This window comes from Hippocampus zosterae, chromosome 6 (assembly GCF_025434085.1).
Source record: "Hippocampus zosterae strain Florida chromosome 6, ASM2543408v3, whole genome shotgun sequence".
Taxonomy (NCBI): domain Eukaryota; kingdom Metazoa; phylum Chordata; class Actinopteri; order Syngnathiformes; family Syngnathidae; genus Hippocampus; species Hippocampus zosterae.
Window position 1 is genome coordinate 23101832 of NC_067456.1, and position 27693 is coordinate 23129524.

The 27693-nt window shown below is 43.5% G+C and overlaps 1 protein-coding gene across 3 annotated transcripts in view; it reads left to right on the plus strand.

The window, feature by feature from the left end:
* Positions 1 to 906: 906 nt before the first annotated feature.
* tncb (tenascin Cb) overlaps positions 907 to 27693 on the plus strand; it is a 47892-nt gene continuing 21105 nt past the window's right edge. Inside the window, exons 1-8 of one of the 3 annotated variants that reach the window (XM_052068140.1) lie at positions 907 to 1068; positions 13605 to 14160; positions 15038 to 16258; positions 17286 to 17549; positions 17637 to 17752; positions 18393 to 18546; positions 24352 to 24621; positions 25667 to 25852. In XM_052068140.1, coding sequence (XP_051924100.1) covers positions 13674 to 14160; positions 15038 to 16258; positions 17286 to 17549; positions 17637 to 17752; positions 18393 to 18546; positions 24352 to 24621; positions 25667 to 25852 — 2698 coding nt within the window. In that variant the 5' untranslated portion in view covers positions 907 to 1068; positions 13605 to 13673. The remainder of the gene's footprint in view (positions 1069 to 13604; positions 14161 to 15037; positions 16259 to 17285; positions 17550 to 17636; positions 17753 to 18392; positions 18547 to 24351; positions 24622 to 25666; positions 25853 to 27693) is intronic. The other 2 variants (XM_052068141.1, XM_052068142.1) reach the window with 2 other exon arrangements.

Consider the following 27693-nt stretch of genomic DNA (forward strand, 5'->3'; position numbering starts at 1 on the left):
ATCGTGTTTTGACCTCAGCAAGAGTTTGGCAATTTGGTTATTCAGTCTATCATGTCATTGACAACATCTTTGATAAATTGAATTGTATGTCATAAAACAAAGTAAAATGTCTGCTTAACAAAATGTGTTCATCTTACATACGTGAGGATGAGTAATGTCAGTTTAGAGAATTATTTGTAGATCTGCAGAGAGTAGTTACTCCGGAGTCAAATTCAATTCCAGTCAAATTAACAGGGCCATTTTTTGGGTGAGATTGGGCAAAACAAAACAAAAAAAAATGTTACCTTTTCTTTTTGGTCCAGTCAATCTTTCGTTACTTTGTCTCAGGGAAAGCTCTACCCCCTCTTGAATTGAGCTGATGCTGTCTCATCGCAGTCACTGCTCTCACGTCCTTAAACACTATGCTAATGTTGGGTGTACATTCACTCTTATCTCACTTTCTATTGGCTCACCGCTACAATTAGCAGCTAATGGACCACAGACACCCACCCCCTATCCGTCCGTACTCTATCCTTCTCTCTCTCTCTCTCTCTCTCTCTCTCTCTCTCCTCTCTCTCTCTCTCTCTCTCTCTCTCTCACTCACCCCCCCCCCCACCCCCCAGTCTTGAGGCATCCCGTTTCAGCTCTTTTGCTTTCAGTCACAATGCTGTGAAGAGGGTGAATGGGTGGGGGGCGTTAAAGAGAGCAGTAAGTGGGAGTAGAGTCTGACTGCAGAGGGTCCACTCTTTGAGCAAAAGGGAATTCTCTCCTTCTTTGCTCTCTCTTTCTTTCTCATTGAGACGCACACTCTGTCTCGCTCTCTCACCCACTTTCTCCCTATCTCTCTCTCTGTCTCTCTCTCTCTCTCTCTCTCTCTCTCTTTCTCCCTTCACTGGCTGCACAACATCAGCCGGGTCTGTTGGTAGACTTCACTAAACACTCAAAGAGAGGAGAGAGAAGCAAGATGATGACAAAGCTGTCAGTGCTCTGAGAGGTGCAGACCGCTGATAACAGGCTTTGCTGATAAGCTGTTCACTACTGCTTGGGCAAAGATTCACAAATCAGTGAAGAGTGGGTGTTGTGCAGAAGGTAAGTTGTCTTCTTTACCTGTATGGACAAGAAGCCAAATTGGTTGACTTAATGGATTTATTCGCAAAGTTGACACATCGCACAGAATTTGTTTATCATCACTTCAGTGAAGGTTAATATTAAAACATTACTCGGTATCCTTATCAGATTTCCATGAATTATTCAGCTTCCTTGCTTCCTTTATGAGTAAGTAATTTGTCTCATGTGCAATGGTGTAGTTAGCAGAGCTGTTTGGTTCCAATATTACCAAAATAGGCGGAGATTGTATATTCTGTCGATGGCCAGCTAATTGGCTGCTTGTTTGGACTATCGGGTCGTCATGACTGATGCCAGAGGCCAGAGTCAAATGTTAAATGAAATCTGTTGCAAAATGATACTTCAGTCATCCATTTTTATATTATAGCCAATCGAGATTCTCGCCGCACACACCTGGGTGTTAACTTTTTACTGATCAACTTTTTCATCTTGTCACGTCGTCAAAACCAATTTCAAGGGTGATGTCTTTGAAAACGTATGAACAAGCTACGGTGTTAATGGAGTACGTTAGCTGATGTCAACGTTGGGGAAATATTCGAGAGTGCCACTGTAGGTGTGGTGTTCGCATGTGAGTGTGGGTGTGTGCCCAAGTGTGTTGTCCAGAGTATGTCCAGATGTGTACTTTATGGTACATGGCAGCAGACAGTGGGCTTGTGTTACCCAGGAAACAGACAGCTGCTTTACATTAGATGCTGTCGGTTGGCTCCACTCTCAGATCTCCGGCATAGACAGTGCGGGCTGTAAACTGCCACCTTCATAGGCGCGTGCGCGCACACACAAACACACACACACACACACACACACACACACACACACACGCACACACACACACACACACACACACACAGTCCCACACAATCACTGACTGTTCTTTCTGTGTGATTCTCTCTCTCCAATTCCAGCATCAGCATCATTTCTTAGTTAATTCAGTCCCATAGAAAGAACGCTTATTTGAATTTGTGAACCAACTATAGGGAAGTGCCAATAGATATCAGTTGGGTTAATTGTATGCATCAGGTTTTAGTGTGTGTGTTTTTTTTAATGTTGTACATTTTGAGACTTAAGAAAATATTCTGCATACATTTGCAAAGCAATGTCCACTGTGGTCAGAAAGACTCGTAAGATGATTCTGAATGCTAATGCGGGTCCAAATAGGGATATTGTACCATAGCTGACAAAGACTGAAGTGGCTAGTTGTAGGCAACATATATTTGCAAACGAACTTTACATTTCACAATTACATGTCTAGTGAACATACTATGCAATGTCATCGTTTATGTTTGATTTGTCAGCATACATTTTCTGTGTGTTTTCTCTGACCACCTTAAAAATACACATTTCACAGTACGTAGGTTTAGTTTTAGTAGCATTATCTGGAATCCAACATTGCAGATGAAAAGTACGATGTAAAAACACTTGTATAATAGCTTCGACTGTTCCAGAGCTCTTTACGAAAAATCTGAGAGGAAAGGTAAGTTAAAAGTGTGAGCCTCCTAATAATAGGAGGGGGGAAGTGATGGAAGAGACCCACAGGATAGCAGAGCTTTGTGTTTTGCATGCTAATTATGTATGATGAGGAGCTCCAAATACAATAAAGGAGCATGTCAGTGTTCATCAGCTACAAATCAAAGTCCCGGTGAAGCTTTAGTACAATTCATCTGATGCTTCTTTTGTAAGTTCACATTATTTTTAAGCAACACTATCGTGCGACTTTGCTCACGTAGGGATAAATTCAGTCGAGCATATGCGCTATCCATTCATAGGTGGTCTTTTAGGATTGTTTGGCTACACATGTGAGTAGCCACTGTCAGACAATGACACTCAGCATAACCTTGAGTGGGAAATGGGCCTTTGTTTGTACAGCTGTTAGATCCCTATGCCCCGTGCCCGACGAAGCTCTATGAAAGGGCGGTTTTAACCCCACTTAGCTCCTTGACTGGCGATGGAGCACAAACAGTAATTGTAGATATTCATGAACACTCACGATTGGAACGACTCAGGAGTGATGAGGTTGGATCAGCCCAGTGAAGAAAAAACATTGACTTGCACATACATTCAGAAGCATTCTTTGAAATAGAACCTAACTTGATGTGATTTCTGGTGAGGTTGTTTGGATAATTTCACCTGGACTATACTCTTGCTTCAAATATGACCACCTGTGGGCCAGATGGCTCCATAGAACATGGAATCCACAAGATCCAAACGACAGTAAACTTGAGATGAAGTGTACATAGAGTGGAATTTCTGTTCTTTGTGTCTTTGGTATAATTGCACAGTGAGATCATAGCGATTTTACAGCAGTTCAATGTAAGGAAATGTGCTTGATCGATTACAAGTTGAATATCTGCTGTCCTCAGAGTAGACCTCAAAAATAAATATTTTTCTGTACTACAGAAAACTGGGAAATTAGACGACACCAGAAGTGGAGTGGAATGCTCCTCTGGAGATTCGTATTTTTTTTAAGACTCTGAAGGACAATAGAGGCCGTGAAAGTATGTCATGATGTTATATAAATAAATTATTTCTTTTAATTACAAAACAGTATGCACTGACATATTAATGCTCAGTAGCGTCAAAAATATTTTCTTTGTAAGCATGACAATTCACAGATTACCGATTCATAAATCCGGGCTCATTTAAGAGTGGCCTATAACTATAATTTAAATCTGTCTCAATTTGGGATATAACTGCTTTTCCAGAGCAACACAGATTAGCCCCTGCCATCCAAAAATGCATCTCTGTGTTTAAAGCATCCCAGATGGCTTGTAATGTACCTCTGATGCTATTGTGTCAAGTAAAAAGAGAAGAATCCTTGAAACACTGGTATTCAGGATTGCTTTGTGTTAGTCAGCCCACCATTGGATGCGGCCAACAGATGAACACATATGTTAGACTCTTCACTGTGACACTGTGCCTCCACTGGTGACCTCACACATTAGAACTTCTACTCTACACCATTGGGGTCTTGGAAAAGGATGAGGCTTCTTTTGAAATGGGCAAAGAACTTCAATTGGGAAAAAAAATGTTAAAAAAAAAAGAAGAAGAAGAAAAAAGCCAAATGGTAGCCAATGAGCATCAGACCTGAGACACTAAGGTCATTAAGACTCATACAAGTGTCTGAATGCATGACACTCCCAATTGGGACACGCAACACGCTTTGGGCTTTCATCACTGACAAGGACTAACAGATGTCCCAGTTGCACTGCCAACTCACTCGTCGGCTTTCTAGAGGAAGGAAAATTACTCCCGCTGTCTAGTTTGAATGGAAGTATTGAACAAGTATTAAATATAACATGCTTAAACGCCAAAAAAAAAACCCATCAAGTCCTGCTCCCGTGCATATCCTAACTTTATTATAGTCTATATCTCAGGTGTCAAAGTCAAGGCCCAAAATCTGTCCCACCACATAATTTTGTGTGGCCCGCGAAAGCAAATCAAACATGGCAATTTCAATGTTGCTTGCTAAAATATGTACCAAAATTTCAAATTTTCATATGTAATAAAAAAGAGAGACATTGGAAGCGTTTTCTTGTTGCCAAACACCTCATTACAGTAACTTAAACAATAATTGAATAAACTGTTATTCTTGACCTCTTTATATGATTTTAGTCATAATGGCCCTCCAAGGGAAATGGTAAACTAAAATGTGGCATGCGACGAAAATGGGTTTAACACCCCTGGTCTACGTTGACTGCGGCATTTTCTTTTGCATAGTTTAAAATTGTTCTTTAGGTAAGCAGTGAGGTCAGCGAGTGTATTATGAGATGGGATCTCTCATCGTGTCAGCTATACCACAGGATCTTTTTACGCAAATCGATACTATATCGGGTCCCCTTGCCACTCACGCTCTATAGACACTCGTCTGACCTTAACACCTCCTAAATGTTTCAACTAGGCAAAATAACTTCTCTAAGATTAATGAAGCTCATTATCATGCGGAGGAATGCCCAGTGGTACATTCTAACAAGTCCTTCAAGATCAATTTATGTCATAAGTTCGTTACAATAGGCAGCGAGGTACAAGCCAGATTTTTATTGTCATGAATGTGGTGCAACGTGAAATCTTGGGCGAAGGAGTGAGCAGAACAAAGATCAGACCAATTACAAGGCTTTTGGACAAAACAGCAGGTGGATGTGTAAAAGCTACACACAAGGCTGCCAAGCCTGCGCCCCACACAGGGGATAGACTAATAAAGCGGGATCCCGTAATGCTAAAAAGCTGATGAACAATGACTTGCATCCAACCTCTCCATCTGGACCCAGCAAGAACAGAAGCGGATGACGGAGTCACTGCAGGGGAAGAGCCATAAACAATATTGATGGGCCGCACATCAAGAAGTCATCCAAATAACAATAGAACACAAAACGGGATTGAGCTCTGATTGCTGCACGGTTGACCTGGTGAGTGCTGCCATCCACTTCACATCCTTTGCCTCCATATCTGTCTGTCAAAGTCGAAAATTGCTTTTGCTTGGAGAAATAGTTTTTGGGGATGCTATCAGGCACGTTAACCGAAGCTCTCTATCACCCCAGCAGCTCCGCAAGGCCGATCAGGGCACAGTCTTGGCAGTGACTTTCCATAAAGCGCATGGCATTTCAGTTTCCGGCGGATTCAGGTCTTATCAGCTATGAACACACAAACCCCCACTACTCCCTTCTTATCTGTGTCATCACCAAATGGGGTCAGAGCTGAGAGCCGATGAGTTCAATGGGACCTGTCGACACCATTCCCCCCCAAATCATCATTTATTTGGCCTCATAGGAGGAAACATGACAGCAAACTTATTTTACTTTCTGCCTCCATTCAGATATTAAAGATGAAAAGACAATGATGGAGCTCATCGCTATTGGAAACCATGACCACTTTGAATGATTTAATTTTTCTCTGTATTATTGAAGAGACAATCAGTAAGTTAGCTGTAACTATTCCTTATCTTCCCAGTTAATTTCCTTTTCATGGAATCTGTACACAGTCGTATTCTCCAGCAATGCATCACTTTGTCCGTCAGCATACCAGTTATCTCTTTGATGCCGCTCTCAATGGTTCTTGTAGTTCAGCACAACAGCGACAGCCACATCTGTCATAACAGCCAGAAAGGGAAAATGGCGTGTGCTCTCCAGAGCATGCGGTGATAAAATGTTAAAAACCTTTTCTGAGAAGCAGCATAAAACACAGCCATCAATCCCGATGGAGCAGTTGACTCAAGCTATAGTTCTCGTCCTGGAAATTAATTTCTGGGTTTGATTATCATAACTCACAGTTACAGTGCTGTCCTCAGCAACTCACGATCTCTCCAGCTATGACCTTGGTGGAGATGCAGGATCCAAATCAATACTCACCTGCTTTAGCTTTCTTTCGCTTTCCAGACACATTGACTGTGGTCATTGTATTTGTCAGACTATAAGTCTGTTTTTTTTTGGGGGGGGGAGGCATGCTTTTAAGTTATGATTGGAGGCAGTAACGTGTTCGATGATTCAAGAGTCTGTAGTTGGGACCCTTTCCCATCACTGCATGATGTCATCTCAAGGTGAAAGGAAGGAGCTCCAGGCAATAATCCCACATTTAGTCATAACCGTGGCCCAGATTTGAATTCTCTACCATTGAAGGAAACTGAGTTATTGTCATGGGTGACCTACAAGACAAGGGGAGCTTGATAAAGGCTTGAGAAATCCATTCATCCATCCATCCATCCATTTTTTGATCCGCTTATCCTCACAACGGTCGCGGTGCCTATTCGGGCAGTAGGCAGGGGACACGCTGAACTGGTTGCCAACCAATAGCAGGGCACATATGGACGAACAATTATCCACACTCACACTCACATTTAGGGACAATTTTGAGTGTTCCATCGGCCTGCCATGCATGTTTTTGGAATGTGGCAGGAAACTGGAGTACCCGGAGAAAACCCACGCAGCCGCAGGGAGAACATGCAAACTCCACACAAAAAGGTCGGAACCGGAATGGAACCCTGCACCTCTGCATTGTGAGGCCGACGTGGAAGCCAGTCGACCACCGGGCTGCCGGCTTGAGGAATTAAAAGAAAAAATGCACCCAATCAAATCTTTTTCCGATACATCCTGGAAGTTGGGTTGTTGTTGTTTATAGTTACCGAATATTTCAAGCATTGACCCACCACTTAGGTTGGGTCGCTCTATTATTCAGTTTCTTTGTTGTCCAGATATCAGATGTCCAGTCTTGCGTAACTGATAGTTTGTAAATGTATTTTAGATTGGTTTTTCAGAAATCATTTTTAACTGACAGATATGACAATATATTTTATGACTGTGGTTGTTTTTTTGTTTTTTAAATTTGCTATGCAAGAGTCAAAATATTAGACACAGCACTGGCATGATGCAGTACAGTTGTGCGTGCATTGCAATGTACAACCACCATAATAAATCCATTGTCAATCTCTCCGACAGTTGGAAAATAAACTCAAAACTCGACTTTATTCTATTTAAAAAGGCTAATTATAAATATGAATAATGGAATCGATCTCATTAGTTCCTGCAAGAAATCTTCACGTTGTAGCTGCCCGTTTTGTCTACTGCAGAAGGCCTGTAGAACAATATCTGTTCCATAACTTATCTTGGATATGCGCAAGTCTCACGAAATGTACTAATATAAATGTGTGAACATGTGGGACGAACCGCATTTGAGACAAATCCTGATTTATGCTTGTATTATGAATACAGATCTTCTTGACAGCGAGAATACAAATATGTCTCCTTGAGATGTAGCTGCAAATGATATGTCAAATTGCTCCTGGGAATTTTGGACTTGAGGCAATAGCTCGTGTCTGGATTCACAATGGCTTGCTGTTTCCTTCCTATCTCTCATCTCTGCAAAATTGATTCTGTACTTAAACTCTTCTCACACCGATCAAACATACTTCACCCTATTTTCACATTCTTTGCACCAAATATGTGTTTCTCAGTCTCTTTACATTGATGCTTTTCTGCATGTACTGCAGTACCTAGCAGCTAGTAGGTGAATAAGAATAACCATGTTTCTCAGAATCTGTAGAAGTTTGTTTCAACTATTTCTGAATTAAGCGTTATCCTGCAGCCAGATTTTTCCACCCAGCTGCACTAGCCTGTCGGGGTCACCTTGTTTAGGGGTCCATGTGGAGAGCAGCCAGCCTTCAAAGTGAGAAAGCCAACCATCCAACCCGAACTAAAGCCTGAGCTGCAACTCAAAGCAATTTTTTAGGGGGCCATTTAGTTGATCTTATCCCAGGTTTAAGATGCTTAGATTTTGCTGTGTTAGTGAGCACAAGTGACACAGTGTGTGAGCGATTGAGACACTGAGAGGATTTTTTGCCCCCCCTGGGTCCGTTTTGTCATCACTCCCAGCAGTAGGCTCCATGATCACATTTGCAGTTTAACCAACATGGAGGCGCTCATCTCTATCCGTCTAATCGTGAGACTGGTGGGTGAAGCCATGGGATCTTTCCTCACCGAGCTCATCTGTCACCTTGTCTAGTCTCACGTAGAGACAAGAAGACTGAACATGTCTCCCTGGAACAGTACCTGTTCTATTCTTATACATACTGGCTGCCATAATATCCCCATGTTTTTGTTTTGCTTTGTCCCCATAGGACAGCATAAAGCTGAAGCGCACACACACAAACACACACACACACACACACATTTTAAAGAAAACAGAGGTCGCGGGGGGGGGGGTGCTGGAGCCTATCCCTGCCGTCTTCGGGCAGTAGGGACACCCCGAACTGTTTGCCAGCCAATCGCAGGTCACACATAGACTGCAACCATCTGCACTCACACTCACACCTAGGGACAATTTAGAGTGTGAACTAACTATTAACTGGCCATGCATGTTTTTGGAATGTGGGAGGAAACCAGAATACCCAGAGAAACCCTTCGCAGGCACGGGGAAAACATGCAAACCCATCGAACCCTGCACCTCTGCACTGTGAGGCCGACATGATAACCCGTCAATACTGTGCCACCCGAGGTGGGAGAAAGAAATGCCTGTCGCCCGCTGGATCAGACAAATTCCTGAACACGCTTAACGAGGCTTGTACCTCAAGATGAGATAGTTTGTATGCTCGAGTGCACTTGTGCTGTCTATGAATATAGAGCCCGTTGTTTAAACTTTGGAAAGCACACCCAAAAAAACTGCTTTGGGAAAAGCCAGCACCAATTGTCGCCGACTGTCTGAAATGACTTGCTCCAAGTCTGTCTGGAGATCATTCAGAATCTTAAAATTGCCGGGTGTGTCAAATTAATAGAACAGTGTCCACATCTGTTTGTAAACTGCACTTCAGCGTGAATGTGAGTGTGAAGAATAGTTCTTTGCGTGCATGTACGGTTTATTGGCAACCAGTGCCTAGACTGGTATTGCCCACCTCCTACCCATCCGTAGTCTGCTGTTAAAGGCCTTCTCTCACCTTGACCCTAATGCTAAGTTCAGACCGAATGTGAAATATCGGTTGGACCCTATGTGTCTCGTGCCTGTTTATTTGTGGGGGAACTACACGGGGGTTTCTTTCATGCAGAGAAGAGGAGGATGTCCTCCTCCAACAGAAAAAAAGTTTAAACAATCCCAGTCAATCAGGTGATTGAGTGGTTCTGCTAAAACTTAGACCTCAGTGCCCATAGACCTGCAATTATTATTGCATACTACATTGTTTATTTCACCACGCTGTTCGTGTGCAAATTGTTGTGTGTGTGTGCAAGAGTTGTAGTAAATCAATTTTCGTCGCCGATTCGCTGTTACGCCGCGATATCACTTTGATGTCAAATTTTCCAATACAAGCGAATGAGCGAGTTAGCGAATTTGCAGGTGCTTGTCCTCACTGGTGTCACGTCAAATGTATCATCATGGATTTGCACCCATTCACACGAAACACGAATAACTTTGACTTCATGTGTAAGCATGGCGAAAACCACTCAACCCGGCACATTAAAGACAAGCAACATTGACATTGAATATATTTATGAGGCCAGGATAGGATTCAAACTCACGACCTCTTCCCTGTGAGGCCATGTACTCTATATGCCTGTGAAGTGGACATGTGATGGGGAAAGACAAACTTAATATTATCATGTTTCAAAGTTTCATTTCAGTATATGCTTGGTTGACCTCGAACGCTATATTCTCACAATTTGTACACAGTGGAGTACACAGAAAAAAGGGCCAACTTGAGCTGAAGGATGTCAGGGCCTCATTGAATGATAAGACAGGCAGAAAGGTCCAACTTTGGGAGGGCAGCATGACCAGGTGTCCTTCAGTTTGTTACAGTGTCACAATTCATGTGAAATCTACCCATCATTTTAACAAGGTATCCATTGTTTTCACCGGAAGATGTTTTGGCCTCTAGGTGTCCACTGAGGGGCATATTAGTGGGACTGAGAAGCGCGACATGCAAATGAGAATGTTTTTCTTATATGTTACTTGTATTTTGCATAGACAGCAAAAGACAATCTGTTCCTGAGTTGTGTTGAGTCTTTTCATTCAAAGTTCATGATGTTCGGGTGAATTCCCTGACAACGTGCCATTGACTGCACGTCCACCTCACAGTGCAGAAGTCGTGGGTTTGAATATGGCCTAAGCCTTCCTGTGGCTTTGCATCATCTTTCCCTGCCTGTGACGGTTTTCCCCGGGTATTCTGGTTTCCTCCCACATTCCAAAAACATGGATGGTTGGTTAATTGAATGCTCTAAATTGTCCCTCAGTGTGATTGTGAGTGCAAATGGTTATTTGTCTGTATGTGCCCTGCGATTGGCTGGCAACCATTTCAAGGTGTAACTTGTCTCGTGTCTGATGACAGCTCGTATAGGATCGAAGAATGTATGGATAGATGGATATATATCGGCGATGGGTTTGTACATGGGCCTTCAGTGGGTATTTAGTGATCTAATCCACCGCTTAATAACGCCATAATGTCATCACAATATCTACCCCCCCTCCTCAAAAAAAAGGCACAATGTAACTATACATTCACCACACTGCAGAGCGTGTTACTAAATTGTTCCTTACAACACGCAGATTCACGGACAAATGTATGTATAGTCTCCCTTCCAAGAACTCTTACCTGCACACATCAATAGGGAAGAGGCCAATGTGTGGCAGTAAAGAAGAGTGTTTCACGTGTTTGCGGATATTAACAAAAGAAAAAAAACTAAACACTGTTGCCTTTATCTTTCAATACACCACGTCAAGAATTCCAACCCATTACAGTATAATATAGTACTGTTCTTCACAATCAATATGAAAACTTTAAAAGCATAAATCATATCATGCTCACCAGAGATGCTAATGCAGAAGCTCTGACCTGGCTGTGGAGACTAAGATGTTGCCTCAAACATAGCACCTCTGAAAATGCTACCGCCCCCCCCCCCCCACCCCAAATCTGAATTGAATACAAGCCATTGTGCAAAGTAGTGTTGGTAGAAATAACCTCATAAAGTCCTGTTTTTTTTTAAAGTACGCCTTGAAAGTGAATTTTCAATCATAGTACGATATTTTCCTCCATCCTAAATCAAGCTTAAAGCTGAACCAATCAGAAGCGATAGTTGGTGAACCAATAGTAGGATGCAGAAACTCATTTGATTTTAGTGGTGTGTGTATACGTTTGGTCGAAGCATGCACTCGAGATTCCGAAGGCTTTGAACGGAACAATATGTGCATAGCAACTCATCGAAGCTGAAATTTGACTGGACCAAAAAAATATGAACCCACAGTTGACTGGAAGCCGCGCAGCCAGGACATACGCAATTAAATGAAGATTAAAGACTGCTGCAAATTAATTATTTCCACCTCATTTAGGTTGTAAATGTAGGCCGGTGTTTTTGATAGTGTTTGCACATGCAGAGAAGGTCTTGAAAGCCCCCACGGAATATATGTATATAAAGTAAATAAATCACACACGGTTTTAACAAGCATGAGAACTAATGCATGAGCTCAGCAATTTTTTTCTCATCAGACCTTTCAAACAAATCATGTCTCAAAGAGGTTTGGTAAAAGGTAATGAGAATCATGTTACACAACTCAAAGAAGGACCCGGTGGTTGCCAGGAAAGCTATTTAGGAATGCTGAATTGCTATTTTCCAGGTAACAATCAAGCTGCAGACCGGTGTGCTTTACAGGCAGCCCACCGATGGTTGAGCCAATCTACTCAGTCAGCTTTCATCTGCGGTGGAAAGAGCAGACTGCTCACCACCATGCAGGTGTTTTAGAGCCCTTCAAGGCTTCTTGGTTTATGTCAACATAGTCAAAAAAATTCACACACACCATCTTCAGTACATTGGGGGCACTGGAGGGAATGGGAAAAGCACTGTATGTGTACTCCCTCGAAATACAGGCTTGAGGAAAAAATATAGGAAGTGCATATTTTTGTGATTTGAGAAGAAAATGAAATAGAGGGAAATCATGAACTGGTTTTAAGTTAATGACTCTATGAATTCATTAAACTGTCTCCCAGTGTATTTGCCCCGAAATGAACACCATTAAGAAGTCAAATTATACTGAATAGAAAAATGTGTTCTGCTGCTTATTTGGAGGGGAACAAAAAAACATTTGAATTGGAATTTTTATTTTCGATCTAAAACTCCTGATTACATCATGCACAAATTAATGAACCAATCTCAATATAGCTTGATTGGTCAACACAACGATCACAAATTCATAAATTGGTTAAATTTTGCTGATGATTTGTTGTTCCTTGGAGTTTAATTGTCTTTAATCATTTGGGCCTCTGAGTGCTCTGACATGTTGTTTTTACCCGTTAATAAACGAGACAAACGCTACCAATGCATTTCTTTGCCCTTGATCATTCGCTTTGAATGAAATGCCACATGTACAGAGCTGACAAGTTCATTTAACTGAGCCGTGCCGTATCAAATTGAATCGTAATTCCACTGAATAAGGAATTAAATGAAATTGTTCCAGTTTAAAATGTACCGTCTTTGAATCATGTTGCACCGTATGTTTTGCGATACGTATCGAATTGAGTTTTATTTTGGAAAGACGAACACGCGAATACTTAAGTGACAATATTATGCCCGAGTAATTTGTGACTACTAAAATAAGCACAATAAGCGGGCTCAAATTTTGGTATGCATGGTAAAACATTGTCATCTCACTGAAAATGAAACAAAAATGCACTTTGTGATTGCTCTTTTCTTCTTCACTTCATGTGTCTGAAAATATGCACTAAATTGGCATTTCAAGTCGCAAAAATAGTCGATAAATATATCTTGCTGCCATTGGGCAAAATACTCACATCTCCAAAACCAACACTTTTCAGGGAAAAAAAAATTAAATAAAATTGGGCACAGAAGGTTTCCGCCCGACAGTGACAATATGTATGTAGGCCAGATACTATGATGCTTCTATTCATACCGTTTATTCCACATGCGGTATGCAACATGTATGTATGGATTTCAATACTGTTTTGCCATAATGTTCAAGAAAAGAGTCAATCAAATTCCTCTCCTTTCCTTTGCCTCTGTTTTGATTGTCTTTGATGAAAGGTTTCAAAAGAAGAATTGGAACATATTGGAGCATATCGAGTCCACTCTTGGTGCTCGTGGAAGTTCATCATGGGGATGCAAGGCCTCATTTTGGGCTGCGCAATTGTGGCCGTGGTCCTCCAGCCCTCTGCCGCCGGCCTGGTAAAGAAGGTTATTCGTCATCGCAGAGAGGCTCTCATGCCTAAGAAGAACCACGCGAACCACACCCTGCCAAACCCTGACCAACCAGTTGTCTTCAACCACATCTACAACATCAACGTTCCCTCCACATCCCTGTGTTCCGTAGACCTCGAGTCACCTGGCGGCACCGTGCCCAATCACAAGAATAGCCCACTGGACATGCAGAATACTGAGCACATGGAGCACATGGTGGATGGTGACAATCAGATCGTCTTTACGCACCGCATTAATATCCCCAAGCAGGCGTGTGGCTGCAACAACCAGCTACCTGATATAAAAGAAATCCTAAACAGGCTTGAGATGCTGGAGTCAGAACTTTCCAGTCTGAGAGAACAGTGTGGCAGTGGCGCAGGTTGTTGTGGATCTCAAGTTACCGGTAGGTTAACATGACACACTGTATGCGGGGTTTGCTGTCGTGTGTCTGATATAAATAGGTCTATGTTCAAAGAATTGTTCAAAGGCGTGCTTGAAGAGAAGGCAAAGAAAATCCATCACCACTGTTCCGACAACATCTCGAACCGTGTTATCTTGTAGTCATTGAAAACAAACTCTCACTCCAGCTGTACAAATCAAAAGCTCAGTGGCAAACTTTAAATGCAAATTATTTCTCACTATTCTTCAGTGCTGTCTACTGACAAAACAAGAAAATGTGATCCATAATTTGTGCCATAGTGTGCTTTGAACCAACACATTTTTTTAAAATAATGCAAGTATATGTTCTGAATAATAACTATGATATTCATTCTACTCTTGTGGTCCATGGGGGCTACCCGGTGCCCACAGTCACCATGTTGGTGACCCCTGCTCCTCAAAATGATGCACTTCTGCACAACCTAAAATACTTAGTTTTGATTGATAGTGTTGGAGGAGTACGAATTGAACTTTAATTTTGGTTGGCGGTTGCAGTGACGGAGAACTGAGCTGCTACACTGTGAGAGCTTTCACTGAGCTGCATCTGCAGTAGACTACAACCACATTAATGAAAATTCAAATGTTAACAGAGCCCTTTTCATGGATGGTCTTTGTCTTTTGCAGAGATTGTCGCTCCATATGAACCATTGGCTACTAGTGTCTTAGTTTGATTGAGCTTCAATGCAAGGGTATTTGCTCATGAAGTAAATGAAAACAAAACATTAAATTTTAATATTGCGATGCAATCCAATCCAATCAAATCCAATGTTTGCGTGAGTTGAATTTGCTAGTGTGTTCAAAATATGCTTCTTATGTCTTTCTGCCTATTTCTCATCTATCAGGAGAAGTCTCCACAAAGCCTTACTGCAATGGCCATGGGAACTGGAGCGCTGAAACCTGCAGCTGCCTATGTGAACCAGGATGGAAAGGCCCCAACTGCACAGAACCCGAATGCCCCAATGACTGCCAGGACCAGGGCCGCTGTGTGGATGGGAAATGTGAATGCTTTGAAGGTTTCAGTGGTGATGACTGCAGCACTGAGCTTTGCCTGCTGGATTGCGGTGATTACGGTCACTGTGTTGACGGGGCTTGCTTGTGCGAGGAGGGCTTCTTTGGTGAGGATTGCTCCCAGACAAACTGCCTCAACAACTGTCTGGGTCGCGGACGTTGCGTTGAGGACGAGTGTGTCTGCGATGAGCCGTGGACGGGCTATGACTGCTCTGAGCTCATCTGTCCAAACGACTGCTACGACCGTGGACGCTGCGACAATGGCACTTGCTTCTGCGAGGACGGCTTCACCGGAGAAGACTGTGGCGAACTCACTTGTCCTGCCAACTGCAACAACCGTGGCATGTGTGTGAACGGACTGTGTGTGTGTCACAGCGGCTACAGTGGAGAGGATTGCTCAAAGCTCACCTGTCCCCAAAACTGCAATGAGCGAGGCCATTGCTTCAACGGCAAATGCATCTGTGACCCAGGATTCGAGGGGGATGATTGCTCTGTTCTGTCTTGCCCTGAAAACTGCAGCAACAAAGGCCAGTGCATAAACGGAGAATGTCTGTGTGATGATGGATACCAAGGCGAGGACTGCAGTGAGCTCTCCTGCCCCAACAACTGCCAAGATCATGGACGCTGTGTTACCGGCCAATGCATATGTGATAAAGGGTTCACCGGTGAGGACTGCAGCATCAAGACCTGTCCTAAAGACTGCATGGGACGTGGAGAGTGTGTGGATGGCAAGTGTGTGTGCTTTGCTGGTTTCACCGGTAAAGGCTGTGGTGAACTGACCTGCCCCAATGACTGTCTCGGCCGTGGCCACTGTGTGAACGGCCAGTGCGTTTGTCACAAGGGTTTCACTGGTCAGGACTGCAGTGAGAAGACGTGTCCTAAAAACTGTCTGGACAGAGGATATTGCGATGACGGCATCTGTGTATGTTACAAAGGCTTCAGTGGGCTGGACTGCTCCATCCTCACCTGCCCTGGGGACTGCCAGAACCAGGGGCGATGTGAAGATGGAGTTTGTGTCTGCAATGAGGGTTTCATTGGTGAAGACTGCTCTGCGGGTAAGGACAATACGGTAACTGGGCCATGACTTCGCCTTTCAGACATCGCCATGCCTAGTAAACTGCTTGCAATGCGTTCTCAATAAAGATCTAAATGGTGTTAACCTTAAACAGAAATATTTTAAAATGCAACCATGTTTAGATGTGGATTGTACATTAATTACATTGCTTGACTAGCAATCCATCTTAAGAAACAAACTAAAATGATGATTCTTGTGAACAAATCCAATTGTATTTATAGTTGCTTATTTCTCCCTTAACCTTTTCAAAATGTTAATGTGTCAAAAAATCATTTAACCCTTCCATGCTGTAACCAGATAACATATAAGCTGTCCACTGTAGTAACCGCCGGGTTAATATGACTCTAATCCAGTGGTTCTGAACCTTGTTAGAGGTACCGAACCCAACCATTTTATATGCACATTCACTGAACCCTTCATCGGTGACAAACAAAAATATTACTTTTTACAAATTCATTAAAAAAACATAAAAAACACATTTATCAAAAACAGAAAACAGTAAATAACATTTCAAGACATAAGTATAAGTTTTTAATTTTATGACGTACTATCATGACAGTCACACATTGACTACTGAACAAACTAAATTTCATGTGATCATCTGCAGCTAGTGATGGCCAAGCGGGCGTGTCCTAACTCATTGACATGTTGAATTGGGTGTGTCTTAACCTCCATGGCAGAGGCTTCGTCGAACCCCTGAGACCGATTCACCAAACCCAGGTTAAGAACCACTGCTCTAATCACACGAGGAGTCAAATGGCTTAGTTTCCAGAACAGACTTCCTCCCAGCCTGAAAATCTGGAAACAAATACAAAGGACGCTTTCCTTTAGTCAGAAGAAACCAAAGAATAGCCAAACTTGAATTGGAAAGAAACAATAAAATATTATGCCCATCATATTTGTAAGTGACAAATAATACAAATACAAACTTTTGTGATCATGGGTTACTTGGTTTTTGACAGTTCCCATTTTTATGCATGTGATGTACTTTCTCTGTTTGTCCACAGTTTCACCTCCAAAGGACCTAACTGTGCAAGAAGTCACACCTGAGACAGTGGATCTGTCTTGGGAGAATGAGATGCGTGTGACAGAGTACCTCATCACCTACATTCCCACAGCCGACGGAGGCTTGGAACTGGATGCGCGGGTCCCAGGGGACCAGAAGAAGGCCACGATTAGAGAGCTCGAACCGGGCATTGAGTACCTGATCAGCGTCTATGCCATTCTCAACAACAAGAGGAGCATTCCTGTTACCGCAAGGGTGGCAACACGTATGAGAATTTCAGTTCACGCGTGACTATAAAACAGTTTCAAGCCTATTAAAAGGGTTATAAATGAACCGTTTCTAACTATCCCAGACCTTCCTGAGCCCGAGGGACTGAAGTTCAAGGCAGTGCGTGAGACATCTGTGGAGGTACAGTGGGACCCCCTGGACTTCCCCTTTGATGGCTGGAACCTCATCTTCAGAAACACAGTGAGTCTTGCTGACACATCATTGCTTTATTCCAGTGCGGGGTTGATTTCCAAACGCTGTTGCAGCCTCTATTATTGTATTGTATTGTTTGTTGTTGTTGTTTTGTTTGTTTGTTTTGAATGCTGTGAATCGGGTACAATCCAAAATCAACTCAAAATTCCACCTTGTGTTAGGGTGAGCGCACTAACAATGAAAAACAGCATGGAGACTCAGTGCATAAGAAACCAAGTTTGAAATTGTCTTTGTATTTAATGTTTTGCCCCATACCCTAAAAGGCGTTTTAAAACACTACCACTCAAATCAGTTCAAAGAGTATTCAATGTGGTTTCATGCCTTGTCACTCATCGTGTAGTCCTACTCTACGCTGACCTTCGTGCAGTTACAGTGGGGTTGATTTCCAATTGGTTACCATAGGTGTGGAAAGAAATGGTTGTCTGAATGATTCCTGCAGTGGAGAATATGCCTCATGTTGGCGTAATAATAATAGCAATCAATTCAGATTGTGGATATATTGGATCATCAAATCTATATGACATACTGTATTATTATAAGGGTTGTAAGGATCTTCTTCCTGATAAAAGGGAGGGCTACATAGTTGTTGTTTTTTTCTGCACTCAGTGGTGTTTTTTGGTTCTGGCAGAAAGAGGAAGATGGTGAGATTCTGAGCTCCCTTGGCCGACCAGACACCACCTTTGAGCAGTCTGGCTTGGGCCCTGGCCAGGAGTACGAAGTCAAACTGGAGGTAGTGAAGAACAAGAAGCGTGGGCCACCTGCTTCCAAGAATGTTGTCACAAGTAAGTGTGTCACATGCTGCAAACTACTACTGGAACAACAATGATGATGATTATGCTCAATGGGCTTCGTATGTGCCACCCTATTTATATTTGCTTTGACTCTTGCACATTGTTTTTTTTTTTTTGTTATGCTAAAGATATTCTAAACCTATATAACTATTTTCAGCAGTAAAAAGTTATGTTGTCATTAATTAATTTGATAACTTCATTATTTACCATGCACAGTTAACACCTTTAAAAACTAATTTTGCCCTAGCTGTTGACTGAAAATGACATCACGTGCTCAGGGCTCAGGTAATGACCAATCAGAGCTAAACTTGGAAACGTCACATGAGCCGTTCGCAGGTTGAGCCATGATTGGTTGTTACCTGAGCCCTGAGTGCAGAGTTAGGGTTAGGGTTAGTTACTTTTTCAGTTGACAGCTAGTGGAAAAATGCATTTTTAAAGATGTTAATTGTTCCTGAAAAATAATGAAGTTATCAAATTTATGATTGACAAAATACTCATCTTGCACTGCTCAAAATGGCTGAATACGTTTAATATCCCGTTAACACTGTATAATCTTAACAATACACAATATTTGAATTCATGTCTTTGCAAATACATCTTTTAGGTCAGAGGAGATTCTTCTCAAGAAAGAGAGAGAGAGATGGGTAGGGGGTGTCTGTGGTCCAAGAAAGTGCCTTGCTTTTCAGCGAACCGTGGGTTCTCCAGGGTTAATCCAAACAAAATGACTTTAAATCTGATTCAAGCAATATCTAATTTGGCCGAGACAATACCACCTTCTTAAAAGAGTTCAGTGAGACTCAAATAGAAGACCGGAAGCACATCACAGTTATGTTATCAAGACAGCTGGGAAGCGGTTTAAGCGATGAGCAAAAAAATGCGCAATATTTTACCTTGGAATGCAAAAACAGAACCTGAGGCATTCACAATGTTATGGATAATTAAGTGCTTGACTTGCCAAGCGTGTCAGATGAATTCAATAATTGCATTGTTCAGAAGCTGAGCAAAAGGAAATGCTGATTTTCATTAGAGTGAATTTGTGATGAGACCTTTTTTTGTTTCGATAGTTTGAAAGCATGCTGATGACAATTTTAGCTGTCACAGTTTTAGCTGTCACAAAATTGTAATTTCACCTTCTGCCTATTTAATTTCCGAATGCATCTCAGGAGCAATACTTCAAGATGAAAGCCATTTTATGCACACATATAGCACATACATGCCATACATCAGCAAAAGATTATGCGCTTCCTTGTGTCATTCAGGCTCCCTTAACATGCTGAGAGCTTTAAATGTGTCACATAAATCCCTGACGCTTCCGCTCCCCATTTCGCGCCAGCTACCATGTTGAGAATGTACCAGTCAGCCACAAAGTAAGGCTTAGAGGTATACCCACAGGCCTGTCTGTCCAAAGAATGGTCTTGTGACTCCCAAATGAGTCACAAACAGCCTGTGCTCATCTCAAATGTGTTATCACACTTGCACAGAGGGACGTCTTTCTTAAAGTTGCCTGTGTGTGACACATTGATTGAAGCCCTGGTGAAAAGGTGTCCTTCACGGGACTTTGACTTGTATCATGTTTAAATGACCTCATAAATGCAAAAGCGTGTCTACAACTGCATTTCTGAAATCGATTTAAAATGCATACCACTCTAGTTTAAATGGATACATTCATATCTTGCGCGAGAGGTAATTGGTGTGTGCCGTGTGACAATTTGAAGACAATCAGAGACGTGCAATTATCTTGTATAACGGTGTTTTGATTGTTTTTACAATCAATATTTTTTTTCTATATGCAAAACTATACAATGAGTTGATGTTACAGCAATACACACATGTTTACATGATATTTAACTGTATTTGTGTGTGTGCGTGTGTGCGTGTGTGTGTGCGTGTGTGCGTGGGTGTGTGTGTGTGTGTGTGTGTGCGCTTTGAAGGGAAGAACCAAATTTTGAACCATTTAGGAAAATCGCGGCTTCCAAATATTTGTATTCAGTTGATTTATGAGACCCCCTCCGTGAGTCGTCACCTTACCGTGGTGGAGGGGTTTGTATGTCCCAATGATCCTAGGAGCTAAGTTGTCTGGGGCTTTTATGCCCCTGGCAGGGTCACCCATGGCAAACAGGTTCTAGGTGAGGGGCCAGACAAAGCACGGCTCAAAGACCCCTGATGAAGATTAAAATAAATGGATCGAAGTTTCCCTTGCCCAGACGCGGGTCACCGGGGCCCGCCTCTGGAGCCAGGCCTGGAGGTGGGGCTCGTTGGCAAGCGCCTGGTGGCCGGGCCTACACCCATGGGGCCCGGCCGGGCACAGCCCGAAGAGGCAACGTGGGTCCCCCTTCCCATGGGCTCCCCATGAGAGGGGCCAAAGGGGTCGGGTGCAATGTGAGCTGGGCGGCAGCCAAAGGCGGGAACCCTGGCGGTCCGATCCTCGGCTGCAGAAACTAGCTCTTGGGACATGGAATGTCACCTCTCTGGCAGGGAAGGAGCCCGAGCTGGTGTGTGAGGCAGAGAATTTCCGACTGGATATAGTCGGACTTGCCTCCACACATAGCCTGGGTTCTGGTACCAGTTCTCTCGAGAGGGGTTGGACTCTCTTCCACTCTGGAGTTGCTCGCGGTGAAAGGCGCAGAGCAGGTGTGGGCATACTCATTGCCCCACGGCTCAGTGCCTGTACATTGGGGTTCACACCGGTAGACGAGAGGGTTGCCTCGCTCCGCCTTCGGGTGGGTGGACGGGTCCTGAATGTTGTTTGTGCATATGCACCAAACAGCAGCTCAGCATACCCACCCTTTTTGGAGTCCTTGGAGGGTGTGCTGGAGAGTACTCCTGCTGGGGACTCCCTTGTTCTGCTGTGGGACTTCAATGCTCACGTGGGCAATGACAGTGAGACCTGGAGGGGCGTGATTGGGAGGAACGGCCCCCCCGATCAGAACCGAGTGGTGTTTTGTTATTGGATTTCTGTGCTCGTCACGGATTGTCCATAATGAACACCTTGTTCAAACATAAGGGTGTCCATATGTGCACTTGGCACCAGGACACCCTAGGCCGCAGTTCGATGATCGACTTCGTAGTTGTATCATCGGATTTGCGGCCGCATGTTCTGGACACTCGGGTGAAGAGAGGGGCGGAGCTGTCAACTGATCACCACTTGGTGGTGAGTAGGCTCCGATGGTGGGGGAAGATGCCGGTCCGTCCTGGCAGACCCAAACGTATTGTGAGGGTTTGTTGGGAGCGTCTGGCGGAATCCCCTGTCAGAAGGAGTTTCAACTCCCACCTCCGACAGAGCTTTTCCCATGTTCCGGGGGAGGCGGGGGACATTGAGCCTGAGTGGACCATGTTCCATGCCTCTATTGTTGAGGCGGCCAATCTGAGTTGTGGCCGTAAGGTGGTTGGTGCCTGTCGTGGAGGCGACCCCCGTACTCGCTGGTGGACACCAGCAGTAAGGGATGCCGTCAAGCTGAAAAAGGAGTCCTATCGAGCCTTTTTGGCCTGTGGGACCCCAGAGGCAGCTGACGGGTATCGACTGGCCAAGCGGAACGCAGCTTCGGTGGTCGCCGAGGCAAAAACCCGAGCGTGGGAAGAGTTCGGTGAGGCCATGGAAGCCGACTTCCGGACGGCTTCGAGGAAATTCTGGTCCACCATCCGACGTCTCAGGAGGGGGAAGCAGTGCACCACTAACACTGTGTACAGCGGGGATGGGGCGCTGCTGACTTCGACTCGGGACGTTGTGAACCGGTGGGCAGAGTACTTCGAAGACTTCCTCAACTCCACCAACACGCCTTCCTTAGAGGAAGCAGAGCCTAGGGACTCTGAGGTGGGCTCTCCTATCTCTGTGGCTGAAGTCACCGATGTGGTTAAAAAGCTCCTCGGTGGCAAGGCCCCAGGGGTGGATGAGATCCGCCCGGAGTTCCTCAAGGCTCTGGATGTTGTGGGGCTGTCCTGGTTGACACGCCTCTGCAACATCGCGTTTTTTTTACCTGTATTTGTTTATTGGTCGCTACTTCATGGAGTTTCATTTAGCGCGGGTGGTTTTGGTCCCCATTAACCGCGATAAACCAGGGATTACTCTATTGTATTGAATTATTAAATTTTTGTCTGCGAGATGTGTAAGGTGCCGGTGCGCTTTACTGAAATATACCAGTCCTCTTTCTTATCCTTCCTAGGTTGTATCACAAGTGAAATATTAATACCTGTACCTATTACCTGTAGCTCCATGTACTTGAGCTCCCCTTTAAAGGAGGTGAGGACTGATTTAGGAGGAATGGTCATGGTTCACTAAAGCATTCCTATAGTATTCCTTCAGTATTACGGATTCATCAAGCACATGTGCAACTTATTAAGTTGCGTGTGTTTGCTATGCAGGACGCGTGCGATTTGCTAACTTACATACACAAGAGACAATAAAAAGCACTCCAGACTTTCTAAGTTGCTCTCACCAGATGCATTAGCGAGCGCTTGACTTAGGTATCTTGTGTGTGATAAATCACGTTCATGACTTTAAAAAACCACACACACACACTTCATGACATCTCCCGGTTTCTGTATGTCCTTATTGGCCATGATGAAATTTGGGTGTGGTAAACAGAACACCTACTTAAAACGATATGAATCATTCTTCAGCTTTGTGAGCATGTAGGGGTCAGGTATGGTCATGGATAAAAAGGGGGGAGCAGAAGCAGCTTCATCTTCAATCCCTGCCAAGTCCATGACTTGCGGTGCACAGCTACCTCCCATCACCTTGCCTCTTCGACTTCGATTTTACCTGCAAGCAAACTGAGGCGCTGATGCGCTGACAGCTCCAGCAACACCACTTTTACACAAGAAATGGCTCATAAAATATCGAAGTTTTGGAACTTTCCAGTGCAACACTAACAAATGCTTTTTAGTGATATTATGGAAACAAAAGTGTGATATTTGCTTTTCTTCCATGGTGCAGTCAAAGTTCAAAGCTTCCAAAACAAAATGCACTCAAGTAAATTGTACATCCACCAAAACACCACCCATCCAGTCCCTATACTTCTTATCCTCATTAGGGTTGCAGTTAAGCTGCAGCCTATCCCATTTGACTTTGGGCAACAGGAGGGATACACCCAGGACTGGTCGCACTTATTACATTTTAAGAAAAATGACTGTTTTACTTACTGTCCACCACTGCCCCTCTAGCTGACGAACTGTCCAAGTTCCTGATCTCCTTACAACAAACACATTGTAAAAGCAAGTGTTGTTAACAGAGTTTATAGTCTGATTTCCATGGAGTCTCTCTGGCCTGTGCAATAATGTCATTTTTAAAGTGTTGTCCTGCACTTGCATTGAGGTAGCTTTGTATTAGAACTGAAAAGGAGATGGGAATATTGATTATTCGGCTGTGTCTCTGAGGTAGAGTGGGTCGTCCAGGAACCAGAGGGTCCACTGTTGGGTTGTCCAAATAATTTGTTGTTATGTCCTTGGGCAAGACACTTCACCCACCTTGCCATCAGTGCCACTGACACTGATGTGCAGATGTGTGAATGGTTGGTGGTGGTTGGAGGGGCCGTAGGCACACACTGGCACCCACCCTTCGGTCAGGCTGCCCCTGGGCAGTTGTGGCTACGTATTTAGTTTACTGCCAGTATGAATGTGCGAGTGCATGAAAAATATATCCAATGTAAGTGCCTTGAGTGTCTATTTCTCCAGAAAAGTGCCATATACCAGAAAATATGATGCAGTGTTATTATTATTCATGTAAAGTGCCTTTACTACATCTAGCCATGTTTTGAAACATGTCACAGAAATATATTTGTGCGTGCTTTACTCCACCAGGAATTGACGCCCCGAGCCAGGTGAGCACACGTGATGTGACAGACACAACAGCACTGGTGACCTGGGTCCATCCTGTAGCCAATGTGGATGGGATCAGCATATCTTTTGGGCCTGGCTCGAGCCCCGCTGATTACAGTGTGGTTGAGCTTCCCTCCACAGAGACCCAATACCATCTCGCAGGCCTCATCCCAGATACCCAGTATGAGGTATCTATGACAGCTCGGAAGGGAGAGCGGTCCAGTGTCCCAGTCTATGACTCATTCCTCACAGGTAAGACCCTTACAGGGTAAGAACGTTTTCAGGTGTGGACAGACGTGACAAACCCAGATTCAGAAAATAAAAACTCTTCTACAGTTTGGCTTTAGCCACAGGTACTTCAACTCAAACAAGCGCTCTGGGAACTCTTTTGCTGTCGGTTGCATAGAAGCAATTATGGCTACAGCCAAACTGTGGCAGGCTTTTTACTTCTGGGCCTGGATTTGACACCTTTGGGTGAAGAATGTACAGGTATCTCATTTTCCCCACTATATTCTCAATTAGTAATTTTCAACCAGTGGGTCTGTATCCAAAAGTGGGTCTCAGACAGCTAGTAAAAAAAAAAAACCACGACCATTCTTATTTAGATTTTTTTTTCTGCTACAGTACAGAGGTGTACCAAGTTCTCACATGGAACATAATTGGTAAAGCTAAAGGGAGTCCAGCTGTTTTGCACTTTAGCCACTAATTTACTCTGGAAACAAAAACAGTGCAGCTCAGTTTTTGGCTAGCGGATGTCATGGCGTACGCTATTCTTTTGGTGGTACATGAAACAAATTTTAAACAGCTTTTGAAAGTATAACATGCTATACATGTGTCATCAGATGCTAGATTAAAACAAAAGATAGTCTTGTTCTTAACGTCTACAAAAAAAGGGCGCAAGGCAACAAAAGGAATATCCGGGTCCCAAGGTGATAGTTGCGAAACACTGTTCTGAATGGTAATAATATAATGGCGCATTACCTGAATAAGAAGCTACAGACAAGTAGTTTTCATGACAAACAGGATGAGGATCTGGTGTAGTATTGTATCACCTTGAAGAGCTTGGAATAAATGTGTGTTAAAGACCACACATTTTATAGGTTTATGAGGAAGGATATCCTACTGTGGTGTGTTTAATGATGGTTGTTCTTTAAAGGACCACATATCCCACCAAGTTCAGAATAACGATGAATACGTATTTCGTGTACTAGAAGCTTTCAGTCATTGCCCCCTAATGGAACCAACTTGTTAGCCCTTTAGGATCACTATGAAATCAACTTCTCTGTGTGTGTGTTAGACTTGGATGCCCCCGGGGACCCTCAGAAGCTGGAACTGACTGATGAAAGCATCACCCTGGAGTGGAAAAACAGCAAAGCTCAGGTGGACAACTACCGCATTAAGTACGGACCGCTGTCTGGAGGCGAACACAGAGAACTGCTCTTCCCTGCTGGACCCAAAGACACAACACAGGCCAAGATAATCGGTATAAACAATCACCGTCTCAGTCTCGATTATGTATTGCACAGAGGCAATTTAGGCAGTTTGCCCAGCATCTTATATGGTCATTTGGACTGAAAATAGCAGAGGTGGACATTTCATCAGTACTCACGGAAGGTCCATCAATCCAAATGATGAATCACGGAAAACGTAAAAAAAATGGACAGACTAAGCATCGATGCAAGTTGGTCTTCATCCGTCACCGGACTAGTCAATAACCGGGTCAGAACCTATGGATCATCTCAGTCCATCACTGACCAACTCCCATTTCGCTGAGGACTGACGGAAACACGCGCCGCATGTTTCGCGTGTTTGTTCTAACCGTAAATTCCATCAAAGAGCGAGGAGGTAGAAATGTTTTGGGGTGTTTGGTGGCTCCTTGGTTTCATCGTTTGATGAAGGCCTTTGCTAAAGATGACATCACGCAACTTCACAAACGGAACGTCTGCGTATATCAAAGAGATAGAGAGATATCACTTGGGAGAGAGACAAAAAGCATTATTGAATGTTTGCGTGAAAGAGATGATCGTAAATAGGTTTGCAATGACGGAAGCGCAGGTGAAATAATGATGACGCAGTGATGGATTGACGGGGACAGATTTGGTAGGCTTGAACTAATGATGAACTCACTATGACGGACCGGTGGCCCGGGCACTGCCAAATGGCGGACCAGCAATTCAGTATATACTGATGCTCCCACCTCTGAAAAATAGTCATGGTTAAACTCAATTTGGCCTAATGATGGCCTAGCGACTCCAGTGCCGTTTTGTGACACTGCAATCACATTTGTCTTCTTGGTTGGTCTCTAAAATCAGACAAACAATTGAAGGTCACTGCAGAGGTTGAACGTTGAATGAGAAATGTGATTATTTCTGCAAACCGATACAGATCATGGAAGTGTATTTCTGTTATTATCCACCATCCATCCATTGAGCATCCCCAATGCACTTTATCCTGTGCAGGGAAAATAGGAGAGCCACTTCAAAAAAGCCCCACAAGTGTCACAGATTTTTATAAGTTTACAGAGAATAGTGATGGAACTTATTTTATGACCTTGTACCAATGAATGTGTGCCCAAACCAAAGGGACTGGCACTGATACTGATCATAGTATTCCTTCTTTATTCAGTGCCAGCACGATCAAGTGACACAACTGAAAAATATTTGTGGCAAAATCAAGTTTTGCAATACTAAATGTTTATTCTTATTATTTGGACATGGACAGTACTTGTAGTGTCTGTTTTATTAAATGGACAATGTTAAGTTCTGCCAGCTCATTTCTACAATGGCTTGCCTTTGTTTTGTATTGTGAAACGTTTTCCCAACGACAATAGACCCACTTTATGAGAAAACCACCCAGGGGGATTTGGCATTCACTCTTTAAATTGAATCACACCGCAGCTTTTTTTCTCTTTTGCTGAAGCAAGAGATGCGGGCATGTTTGCATTTATCAACGCTATTGACATTACAAAGCAACGCTTTGAGCCTTGTGTGTGTGTGTGTGTAGATGTGTGTGAGGGTGTTTTTTTTTTTTAGTTTGTTTGTAGATTAGACACAATGAGGGAGAGGAAAACAACTTTGGCTAATAGTGTCTTTGTCTGGCACAATTCTTTGTCCTCGGGAGGCCCATCTCATGGAAATAAAGCATTGTGGCCATTCAGCAGACATCCCCCTCTTCTCCACACACCTCAGTAGTGCTTTCACACAGTTATTATCTGTAATTGCCTTCACGCTCGTGATTTTATTGATAATGAGTTTCCTGGGTATTAGGTGTAATTTCATGCAGCAGAACTGCGTGTGATGACCTCTGTGGGAGTTAATAAAGGAA